The sequence below is a fragment of the Octodon degus genome, unplaced genomic scaffold (assembly GCF_000260255.1).
Source record: "Octodon degus isolate 3935 unplaced genomic scaffold, OctDeg1.0 scaffold00041, whole genome shotgun sequence".
Classification (NCBI taxonomy): domain Eukaryota; kingdom Metazoa; phylum Chordata; class Mammalia; order Rodentia; family Octodontidae; genus Octodon; species Octodon degus.
The window spans coordinates 2361719-2374125 of NW_004524617.1; the positions used below are offsets into that span (position 1 = coordinate 2361719).

The 12407-nt window shown below is 38.5% G+C and overlaps 1 protein-coding gene across 3 annotated transcripts in view; it reads left to right on the plus strand.

The window, feature by feature from the left end:
• Positions 1-12407, plus strand: part of Dmd (dystrophin) — a 1613500-nt gene that overhangs the window by 753583 nt on the left and 847510 nt on the right. For all 3 annotated transcript variants that reach the window (XM_023715436.1, XM_023715435.1, XM_023715434.1), the window contains exon 31: positions 5335-5443. In XM_023715436.1, coding sequence (XP_023571204.1) covers positions 5335-5443 — 109 coding nt within the window. The remainder of the gene's footprint in view (positions 1-5334; positions 5444-12407) is intronic.

A 12407-nucleotide genomic window follows, 5' to 3' on the forward strand; every position in this document is an offset into this window, starting at 1 on the left:
ACAGACAGACAGACAGACAGAGACAGAGACAGAGAGAGAGAGGAAGAGAGGAAGAGAGACAGAGAGAGAGAGAGAGAGAGAGAGAGAGAGAGAGAGAGGAGTCTCAGATGTCACTATGCAGTTCATGCAGTTCAGGCTGGCCTTGAACTCAGAGCAATCCTCCTGCCTTGGACTTCCCTATTTTTTCTTTAATAATTTTATTAAGAAACAAATATCAATGAGATAGTTTCACAACTGATTACTGGCACATGTACAGTAATTAATGCATTGCATATTGTTGTCTTAGTGATTATTCATTGTACAAGATGCAGACGTGATATCCTGTCTCAAACACTATGATAACAAACCTCTCTATTCATTGAATTAAGAGAATGGAGCTGTATATCTATCCTAACTATTTTGAGTATACAGATACAAAAGGGTCGTTCATTTTTATTCCACTTTTTTTGTTAGTTGTGACAGAAAAGGGCATTCCATTGTCATTTAAATATTGTAGGTGCTTGAATTCAGCAGAATCTCCCAATAGAGTCCAGTAGTCCATAATAGTAGTGGGTTTTCTATAAGACTGGCAATGTCCAAAGTTGTTGACTTGAGCTTTCTACAGCTCAGCATATTAATGTGGCTTTGCTTCTTATACTTTGTTTTCATACTTTGCTGCTGGATGGTTAAGACCAAGATAAAGCAAGACTTATATATATAACAAGAAATGTAACTTCTGTATCTGACAAGGTCAGTCAAATCCCCTCAGGATTTAACCTGAAACCCTACACCGCAGTTTGTAGATCCTTGGACTCCCAAATGCTGAGATTACAGGCATGTGACACCACTCCTGGCTCATAGTTTAATTTGTAATGGTTATTTTAAGAATCAGTCCATGAAATTCTTAAAATATAACAATATGTCTTTTCCTGCTTTTGTTCTTGTTATTTATTTTTATTTATTTAGTATAGGGTCTACACAGATTGGAGTCATAGTGATCCTCCAGTTTTCAGTCTCCCGAGCACTGGGATTACAGGCATGCACCACCATGCCCAGTTTCATTTGTAGTCTCAGCATGCCCTGGGGGCAGGGCCCGCACAGCAGGCCAGAGATTGAAACCCTGCCCCTGTGTCTGCCTAAGTAGATGCTTTAAGCTGCTGAGCTATTTGGCTGGCCCATTCTCTTCCTGTTTTTCTATCCACTTTATTCCCATAAAATATAAAATAATTTTAATTTTAAAAACTGATATGCTATAAATGTTGTGTTTCTTAGCTTTAAAAAAATAACAGCTGTGTTTTAAAGATCCATCTATGTTATTCTGGATTAGTTTGTTGATTTTAGCAATTACGTACTATCAATTAGCCTAGATCCATCATATTCAATTACACATTTCCTTAGCATACACATCACAAAGTTTCTCATGTTTGCTTATGCCATTAGGAGGATGAGTAAATCTTCTCTGGTATGCACACATATATAAATATGATCAGTAGAGAGTTTTTGAAATTGTGGATGTCTGCTTTTAGTCAAGTCTTGCTATTCTCTTGGTTATCACCCAGATTCTGGTAAAGAATTGTATTTGTGGCCCTGGTTTAAGGGATTATTTTTTCAAGTACATTGCAGTTTCATTCAGGAATTATTAATGCCTTAATAAATTGATTGCATGCCTGAAAAAATTACATGGGATCTTTTAATTGCTCTGTAAGAAGACTAATCAATGGTACACAATTCATTTTTTAAATGTTATTTTAAAGAGGGAAAAAACAAAAGCAAATAAGAAAAACAAAAACAATGCAACACAAAACAATTAAAATTGTACATTATTTCTGAACAAGATTAGGAAATTAACAATAGTTATTATACTACATATTGTTATCATCAAATTTGTTGCTCAGATTACCAGATAAAGGCATGCCAGATTGATCAAACAATTAAACATTAATTCTTCTTTTCAATAAACCTTAATTTTGTTCATCCTTTTCATTTTTAAATTTATTTTAGAGAGAGTATAAGAATAATAGATAAGACTTTAGAAATGACACACATTTTTTAAAAAGTAGATGAAAAGTATTCAACCATGTTTTGTTTTGTTTTGTTTTGTTTTTATTTTAGGGAAGTTTCTACAGGGTGTTCAGGGTCTCACTACTAGATCAGACTTATAGGGATCCACCTGTTTACAGACTACCATGAACTGGGATTATATGCACCCATCACCACACCCAGTCTCAATTGCCATCTCAGCACACCCCAGAGAACGGGGCTGGCACAGCAGGCCTGGGATTGAAGCCCCGGCCCCTGTACCTGTTTGCAAGCACTTTAATACATGGAGCTATTTGGCTGGCCCTTTCAACCATGGTTGTTACATTGCACATTGCTGTTTTCAAAGTGGTTGCTCAGATTGCAGATATTAGCATATAAAATTGGTCAAAGTAAAAATTTTAAACATTAACTGCCACCTTCAAAAAAGTAATAGAAATTAGTAGCACAATCATCTTAGCTATCCTGTGTATATACTTACATGATGTTTCCTTAACTTTATTTATTTATTTTTGGGATTTTTTTCAGGAGGAGCAGGGTCTCACTACACAGCTCAGACTCATAGTGATCCTCCTGATTTCTGCCTCCCTAGTGCTGGGATTACAGGTGTGAACCACCACGCCTGAACCACCATTGCCTGCTAAGTGCGCCCAGGGGCAGGGCTGGCACAGCATGTGGTGCCAGGGGTTGAATGCTAGTCCTTGCACTTACCTAAGCAAGTGCTTAGTCTGCTGAGCTATCTCGCTGGCCCTTTTCCTTAACTTTAGTTTCCCTGATCTCAGTTGTTTATTCCTTATGTTCAGTTTCTTTCATAATTCATATTGTAGTCAAGTTGGAAAGAGGAACACTAAATTAGTCCTCTTTTTTCTCATTCAAGTAGTTATTTTTGTGGCCTTGTATTGAAGTCAGAAATATTTTCAGGGGCCAGAGAGATAGCTCAGTAGAATAAGCACTTGCCTGGAAAACACAAGGGCCTGAGTTCAATCCCTGGTTCCACAAAAAAAAAAAGAAAAAGAAAGAAAGAAAGAAAGAAAGAAAGAAAGAAAGAAAGAAAGAAAAGAAAGAAAGATTTTCAGAGCACCTGTTATTGGGAAGCACTGGTTCACTGTGCAGAGATAGCACACAAGCAACAGAAAACCTGCTAACTATTTTCTAAAGGCCACGGAGTATAACTGGAAAGACAACAGTGGACAGAGGAAGGATGGATTTGAGAAAGCTCCTTGTCCAAAAGTTTCTCTTCCATACTTCCCAGCAAAAATAAACCATCCCTCCCCACTCCTCCCTCCTACCTTTCCCTGCTTGGCCAAAGCCCAGGGTCAGTTCAACACTTCTCACTCCCGTAACAGCATTAGTGTCCCAACTTATATATCTGCTCTCTTGTGATTTGGATTCTACACTGTAAAACTCCAAATCTTGTTGCCTCATTCTTCTGCTCCAAACACCTCCCTAGTTTACAAAGAGAATCCTTTAACCTCACATTAGAAGTACTTACTAAATTGCCATTTGGTCTCATCTAGCATTTCCATATTGTTTCTTATCAACTTTTAGTCCAGATAACTAGGAAAAACTGGATTTTCTTGAAAAGACTTCATAGTTCTTATTCCTGTGCCTTTAGTCATATTCTTCTCTCCATCTTGAATGCCATTTTTCCACCTAGCATTCCACTGTCACCTTGTGGAACAATTTCTGTTCTTGAAAGACCAATTCATATGTTAGCTTTCTTAGGTAACCTGTTGACCTCCACAGGCTGAATTAAGCCATCCCTCCAGGGTGTCTTTCCCCAAAACTCTGCTGTCATTCGTTTACATTTCTATTTTCTCACATGGCCGTAAATGCTTAGAGATTATCTTCATTTTGTAAGCTTGGTAACTGGCATGGGAATTGGCCCAGAGTAGCAGCTGAACATGTATTTCCTACTATAAATAAATAAGTGAATGTTTTTATTGAAATGATTAGCATTAAATTAATGATCAGCACAAACTGCAATATGTACATAAAATATTCCAGTTGTTAGGATGGGTCATTACCACTCCTATTTACTCAACACCTCTTTAAAGGGTTTGTGGTTTCTGGTTCTTCCAAATCTGATGATTCATTGCTTTAAGAGAATGAAACTTTGTTAAAATATTCATTTTCACTAAATCCACTGGGAGTAAAATTATTTGTATTCCCCACAACATGTGCATAAGAATTTACAGCTATATCAAAGTGTTGCTGTTAACCCTCAGAATGTGCTGGTAAAGTTTTTAAGGGTCTTACTACTGTATTAATCAGGTATTGCTAATTGTGACAAAGAAACATTCCACAATACTGATGTTTTTCTTGTTCCTGTGCCAACATAGTGTATGTGTGTCCAGCTAAGCAACTTTGCTGCCTTAATACTATTATAGAAGCTTACGTTCTATCCATATAAGCCTCTGCCATTCACTTCGTAGCTTTGTTCAGTTTGAATCTATTTTGTTATTTTATTCCAAAGATGATACATAGTTTATTGCAAGATACTTTGGTAACTCATTAAGCATAATGGATACCTTAGGTTTTGGTCATGGACGATCAGCATCACCTGGAAAATTGTTTCACCAGTTACCTCTTTGGCCCCACGTGAGCCCTATTTAATACATTATTGTTTTAATAAGGCTTCCAGGTGAAACCGTGGATTGTAAAGGACAGAACCACTGTGGGGTGGGCAAGCACAATACAATTCTCCCCCAAATATACAGGGGGCCAAACTGGGTCCACGGGGAGCTTGCCCAGGGAGAACTCTACTCTGCTTCTGAGGCTGTCTCTGAAAGCAGTGACACCTAAAGGATGTTTACCTACGTCATCTGCTTCATCAACAAGAATGTTTCCTTGAAGGGCCCCTGGGTAGTGTATCCTGGTCTCCACCACTGTCTCTCCAAGAGTCTCACATCATTGACCTTGGGTGAGAAAGGGCATTAAAATGCATTAAAAGTACTCTGGAGAATCTCAGCATGCAGTCACAATAGATAGTACTTAAAAGAGTCAAGCCAAAGGTTGAGAGAGGGCTGTTTTCTGTTTGTTTTCTTTTCACTAATGTTTGCACTCGACATTTTTTCTAAATGAAATTATGCCTGGAGGAAGGCTTTGTATGGAGCAAACAATCAATAAATATTTGTCGGGTAGTTGGCTAAAATAATTATAATTCCACTGAGAGGAATTCTACCCAGAAAATTAATGTAGAAGTAAAATATAATAGAAATTCAATAATATATTCACAAAACAAATTAATAACTTCACGAATTAAGTTATCTTCAAGGTGTTAATCAAGTAAGTAACACATGCGCTTTTCTATTAAAGAGAAAGTTAGAAGACCTGAGCTCTGAGTGGGCGGCTGTCAAGCACTTACTTCGAGAGCTGAGGGCAAAGCAGCCTGACCTTCCTCCTGGACTGACTACTGTTGGAGCCTGTAAGTATAATGCATCCATTTTTTTTGTTTTGTTTTGCCAGCTATTCACTACAAAGCATGACAATGAGGTGATCTTTGAGGAAAAGGAAAGAATTTCCTCTCCTGATTCTGCAGCTAGCAATAAACCTTTGTGATATTTACTATGCAGAATTCTGGGAATGGGCTCTGCAATTTGGCTGTGATTCAAAAGCATCTCATGCCAAAGATTTATTGAACAGGGTTCTATGAAGATACAACTAGGAGAAATAGGGGAAAGCAGGCAAGAGTAGCAGAGGCTTCAATGCAGTTTGGCTTCAGTAGATGCCCTATCTTGTTTTCCCAAGAGATGGTTTCACAGGAGCCCTAGGCTGGGCTGGCTTTATAGAGCTGTCTTGGGTGGCTGGGAGAGGGTGTGCCTTTCTGTTCCATTTCCAGCCCATCTTTGCCTGTGGGCTGCTCCCCTGAAGCAGAGGGAACTTGGAAGGATTCTGTTTTGTTTTCTGCAGCTCGAAGCAATTCTTTGTAGGGAAAACAGTAAACAACCAGTATTCCCAGCACAGAAATGGTTTACTTTCTAATCAAGGTGAAGCAACAGAGCATCTACTAATGCTATGCCCATGGGAGTTCAATCTCCGAGTCCTATAGCATTTAGATGATATTGCACTTACAATACCATACAATACAGTATGCTTACAAAAAATCACAGAAATCACTGAAACTCAGTCTTCCTATCTCTCCCTGGCCCCTTTAAAAGCAATTTTAAGAGTTCTTTCCTTTTGAGTTCAAAAGAATTAAACAGTGAACTATGATTACCATGCTCCTTCTTGGTGACTGATGTTTCTTCATTTAGCTATAGCTATAACTTTTGTTGTTACTGCATATTTTCAGTCTGTTTTATTTCACTTTTTGTTCAGTTGTTGAGAGGAGGTATACAAAAAAATCTCACAGCATTCTTAACGCTGGCTTTGACTCTCATGGGAGAAAAGCCAAAAAACCTTTCTTTGCTGTGCCAATTCTGTATCTAGACAGAAGAAAATGCATTTTTGGGTGTATTTCTTTTCTTTGTCTACTTTTCAGAGATCAAAGATTGAAGTATTTTGCATGGTGACCAATTCTTTAGGTAAAGCTGAATTTTGTTTTTTATAAAGTAGAAATATATTGAACTGGAAAGATCACAGCCAGAGTAACATAATCATAACTCAGTAGAGGCATAAATATTGCTTGGGTTAAAAGAAGCCGTGCAGTCTGAGCACAGAACATCTCATGAGCCTCTAGGGATTTCTGGACAGTCATCAGAGTTAGACTTAATGACAATGTAGACTTGAAAAAGATGTGCAAGCGCTGGGTTTTTTGGGGGGGGGTTTTTTGGTTTTTTTCGTCAACCTGGGACACTGAAATTGCTATATCAGGGTTTGTATTCAACTAATGATGTTGGGTTTATTTCTTTGTATGAGCTGTAATTTTTGTTTCCCTCAGCACATGTGCACAGTTTGTCCCTCTATAATCATATACTGGCATTTGTTCTCTGCTTCTTATATGTTCAGCCTTCGATTTCATACCCTCTGAAGTGATTTTGTTACAGTGATTCTTTTATAAGCTTGTTGAGGCAAATTTATGGGCTTATGTCCCCATTAAAACCACTCTATATGGGGTAGGAAAGTATGCAAACCAGGACACAGAAATCTATTTAACATGTAGTGTCTCTAAATATAATGGTAATATTTCAAATAGAGAATGCATTCGAAGTTCCAGTTTTGATTTCCAGTAACATGCATTCATCCACTCCAGTAAACATTTATGGCATAACTTTGACATACAGAGTATCAGGTGCTGAAGTTTCAATACAAAAATAAGATAATGTCCTACTTTTTGTGAAACATTCTAATTGGAAGAAACAGACAATAAACTAGTACATATACATTTTTTTCTAATATAAGTATTATAGAATATAGGTTATGAATTGGTGTCAAATCACCTTGGTTAGAAATGCAAGTCCCACCTCAGACTCACCTAACCGCAATCTGTATTTTAATAAACTCCCCAGGGGCTCATGCACACGCTGAAGTTTGAGAAGCATAATTAGTATCTATGGTGTGGTCAGGCAGAGGCCTTCATTAGAACAATGTTGACTTGACACAGTGAGGTGTATGTATACTTGAGAGAATATTCCAGGCAGAAAGAGAACAGTCAAAGTGAAGAGGTTACAAAACAGAGCAATGTCAGTAAGACCAGTGAGACAGCAGCACAGGGCCAGGCAAAGAGCTGAGGAGGCAATGGGAGTATTTCAGGACTCTTGTTCTGTCTACTTTTCTTCCCCAGTGAGGGCCTCTTTTTCCTCTGTTGTACCTGCCTTCCTCCCCACTCCTTCTGTCTTGCTGCAAATGAGGAATCTAGGACTGTCCTCAGCTCCAAGTTAATGAAGTGAGCTAGTAGAACAGGGACCCGAGCTGGAGAACTGAGAAAAATTGTCTCAAAACTAGGGGCTTTTCATCCCCTTTAGCAAAGCTGTCAGAGCTGGGCATAAAGTTAGAGTAATAAACACACAAATGGTGAATGTAAAGAGTCAATAAGGGATCAGTTAGATACAGAGTTGTTTTTATTGAAATAAAACTCTTTTAAAATTTATGTGGTAATTAAGACATCAGTATTGACATTGTTTATATTACTTCATGAAATTAATATGAAATAAGTTCAATAATTTAAAAAATTAAGTTATCCTGTGATTATATTTCATGTACTATATTATGCGGTAGAATTCATGATTCATCGTAATTTTTTTCCATTGAACTCCTACTATTGCTACATAGCTGCTTTTGCATTAATCTCTTTATCATCAAAACAATTGCAAAAGTACATATGGTAGACACAAATTTTTAAAAGGTAAGGAACCCAAAGTTTCAAAGAGACATAGCTAGATTAAGGGCACACAGCCAGAAAGAAAGAAAGCCAGGATTCTAATCCATGTATGTCAGTCTCCAATGTCTGAGTTGTGTTGTTTTGCTTTTGTGTGTGTTCTGCTCTGTCTCTGTCCAGGAACCTAATGGAAATTCCAGATAAAGAGGCAGCTAACCAACAGTCAATGCAATTTAACTCACTCAGGGACTAAAGGTGACACATGTTTCTCAGTCTTTTCTATTTAAGAAGTAGGAGAAATCCATTTACTATGAATTTCTTAGAATTCTGAACTTGGAATAATCAATGGTATTATCACCTGGTTGAATATTTTATAGTGTGGAAATTTAGCCCCAAAGTGGCTTTTTGAAAGCACTAAGCCAAGCTTTCTTATGGCTGGTTACCTCAATTGTATGATATGATGCAGTGGTCCTGTCTGAGCTGTATACAGTTTTTAAATTTACAGGATAAATGGGTATGTTTGAAACAAACTTCTGCAATTGTCTTTCCTTGGATATGTGTTGTATCAATCAGCTATTGTTGCATAAAACCTCCCTAAGCCATATTGGTCTAAAATAAGAGCAATTTACTCATTTCTGAATCTGTTGCTCTGCAGTTTGCCCCAGCATTATCTGGATGGTTATTCTGATGATCCTAGCGGAAGATAACCAATGTGAATGAAGTCATATGGTGAAGGCATGGAAGCTAGCTGCTTAAAATGGTTTCACTTAGGTGTCTCACAGGAGGCTTTGCGCTGAACAACCTCAGTAGTTCAGAAGCTCTCATCCTATGGTGGTTAGACTAGGGCTTCATGTTAAGGTGATCTCAAGGCAGTCTTCCAAGAAGGGCAGGGGAGAAGTGAGATGTCCTGATGCTCAGATCTTGAAGGTTATACAACATTTCGGCTGCATTCTATTGGCCAAAGCAAATTTAAACTGTAGCCCACATTCCAGAAGTGAGACAATGACTTCATTTCTTGATTTAACTGAGGCATCGTATTGCAACGGGTACAGATTCTGAGGCAGGTAACTTTATAGTAGCTGTATTTATGCACAAACTACTACACTAGGGAGAAGAGGAAAAATTGGGCACCAAAATGTTCATCTCCATAAAACACCCTATGTCAATGTTTCTCAAGCTTTACCATGGATAAAAGCTACCCATTTTTTGTTCAAGAAGATTGTTGGACTTTAATACCAGAATCTCTAATTCATATGGGATGAAATTTTCATCACTCAAAATTCTCCAAGTGATTCTCATTTTGCGACTTCACTTTTGAAACTTTTGGCCATAGACCTATGGTGAATAGAAAGAAGTTCGCCCATGCTGCTGAGTAGAAGAGTGGCATTTCAGTGTGATCTAGTGCTGTGGATGACAAAGGGGGCCCCATGTTGTTCCAACACCTTTACTTCTGATCCCCTTCACCAAGAAGGTTGGAGCTCAGAAGTTCAAGGAAGTTGAGAGCTCATCAGCCAGGCAGTATTTGCTTGATACTACTGGTAAGTGTTTCTCGCAGACAGCTCTTGTAAGAAGAGCCTTGCTTCTATAAAGCTTCTCTAGAGAAGCCAAACATTTAGCTAGACAGGACTTCGTATGAGTCTAAAGGCTGACATCACAGATGGAGGCAAAGAGCCAGCAAATCTGGTGGTAAATGTCAATGTGAATCCTTTCTTATACACAAGCTGCTGGACTTCAGAACATACATGTTCTGCAGTACCCCAGTTAGCATTTTTGAAAGAAATTGCATATAGAACATGCTTAATGTAAATACTGAAAATCAGGATTTGGTTCAAATGTATTGGGGTAATAACTATGAAATGAATTGGTCATTATACACGGATATGTGGAAGTGCCCATTAATAGGGGTTTCTAGATGATTAAACACTGGTGAAAGCATGTCTTCCTGTAATTAATTTTGAGAGAGCAAATCTCAAGTGTAATCAGGGAAGTGCAGTATTGGAGGCCAAGAATCTTACGTTCTAATCTCAGTTGTTCTGCCAACTGGATAAGAGATCAGCACACTCTATAAAGGGCCAAATGCTAAGTATTTTAAATTTTATGGGTTATGTGGTCAACTCACATCATATATTGTTATCACACAACTTATTTGTAGGCTAGCTCTATTCGAATAACACTGTATGTACAAACACAGAGTAGATAAGTTGGGTTGTCCCACTCTGTGTTCTTTCAGCATTTAGCATTCCTCTAAGCTGAGACATCTAATGTCAAGCACCTGTGACTCTGGCAATAGGAGATACTCTCCCTTTTACAGAAAAGACTAGGAATGATGCATAGAAAACAGCCCTGGAACAGTATTTTACCAAAAATGGGGCAAAATTGGTGGTTAAATACCCCATCATCTTCACATTGTTAAGGATACCTCTGATGTGTAATCCACACCAAAGGTCTCCATTGTGCTGAGTATGATAGCCTGTTTATTATCCCATTCTCTTTCAAAGCTGCTGTTTCCTATTCTATTCATTTCCCTCCTCTACTATGATTTTCTAAGGTCCAACTCCCAGCTAATCTACACCTATATAAATCTTTGTTTCAAGGCCTACTTCTAGGTGGAGCTAAATTAATACAATAGGTATTAGGATCAGGGTTGGTCCAGCCAAATTGCTCAGCAGATTAAAGCACCTGCAAGCCAGTGTAAGGGCTGGGGGTTTGATCCTGGGCTGAGAATGCCCCTGCTGTGCCAGTCCCACCCCTGGGCAAGCTGAGAAGGCAACTGAGTCTAGGCATGGTGGCACACACCTTTAATCCCAGCTCTTGAAAGGCTGTAAACAGGCAGATCACTACAAGTCGGATCTAATAGTGAAACCTTGAACACCCTGTAGACCCTTCCCTAAAAATATAAAAAAAGAAAAAGAAAACAAAAAGATCAGGGTGACATTTATACCTTTGAATGAATCTTGTTGTGATTTCCTTTCTGCAGGTGGAAAAAAAAAACAAGGGTTAGAAAGGTTAAATGATTGGTCCAAGGTAATAAAGCTAGTTAAACAGAGTAGGTTTTCAAAGATAAGTCTCTGTGATTCCAAAGGTTGTGCTGTTAATTGGTACATCATTTCTTAAGCAGTGATTTATTTATCTTTGAATCGAAAGGTTATGTTTAGATTAAATATCAAATACACAGAAGCTTACTTTTATATTTATTATTTGAACTTCACTCACCTTACCAGAAATGAATAAAGCATTCCAGTGTCATTTTAATAACATTTTCAACATCCAGGCAATAGAATGAAAACATGAAGTTAATCGCAGATTAAATGTAATCCTGGCCTTCATTTAACTGCAGTGACTATGAGGGAAAGAAGGAAGGTGTCAGTTCTTGTAAGGAACAGCGCGATGCAGAGAGCAGCTGAGAACACGAGGCTGGTGTAAAGTCAACATGGCATGGAACTTATTGTGCCTGGGTACAGGCAGACAGGGGGCACAAAGGCCATCTGTATAGGACAAAGAGAAGTAGACTGTTATATAGGTCTTGAAAGAAGGCAAGGGACATTAGGCAGAAGGATCTTAGTAAAATGTCAGTAGTTGAAGTTCTCAATGTTTCAAGCCTCAGTAGGCAGAGTCCTTGAGGTGTCCAGTGTGAATGTTTGGGGGTTTTCAAATGCTCCAGTGTTTTGCATATTCCATGCGGCTGCTTATCTGTTTCACCATATCCTGCGTTTGCTGAGTGAATCGGTTCTAATCTGAGAATAGTGTCTTTGCTGGCAGACAGATTAGATTTTAGGAAAGTCATGTCCAAATCTAGCCTACATTTGTCACTTTCTTTTTGACTTCTTTACAAATACCTTTCAGAAATATTGGGAGAGGTAGCACCCATATTATTTCCTGCATTTGTTATGTTTCTGAAACTGCAAGCAGAAACAATCAGAAAGACACCCAGGATTTTGAAGCAGATTTATTTACTCAATTTATTTATGTCAATAGGTATTGATTCCCAGCCCAGGCGCAGCGTGGGCGAGACCCTCTACCACCTTCCTTGAGATGCCCTCCACCACTCTGCAACACCTCCCCCAACCCACCCACCGAGTAGGGATTTCTGCCGTGTTCCAGGAACCCCCAGACCTAGTCCTAGCCTAGGTCC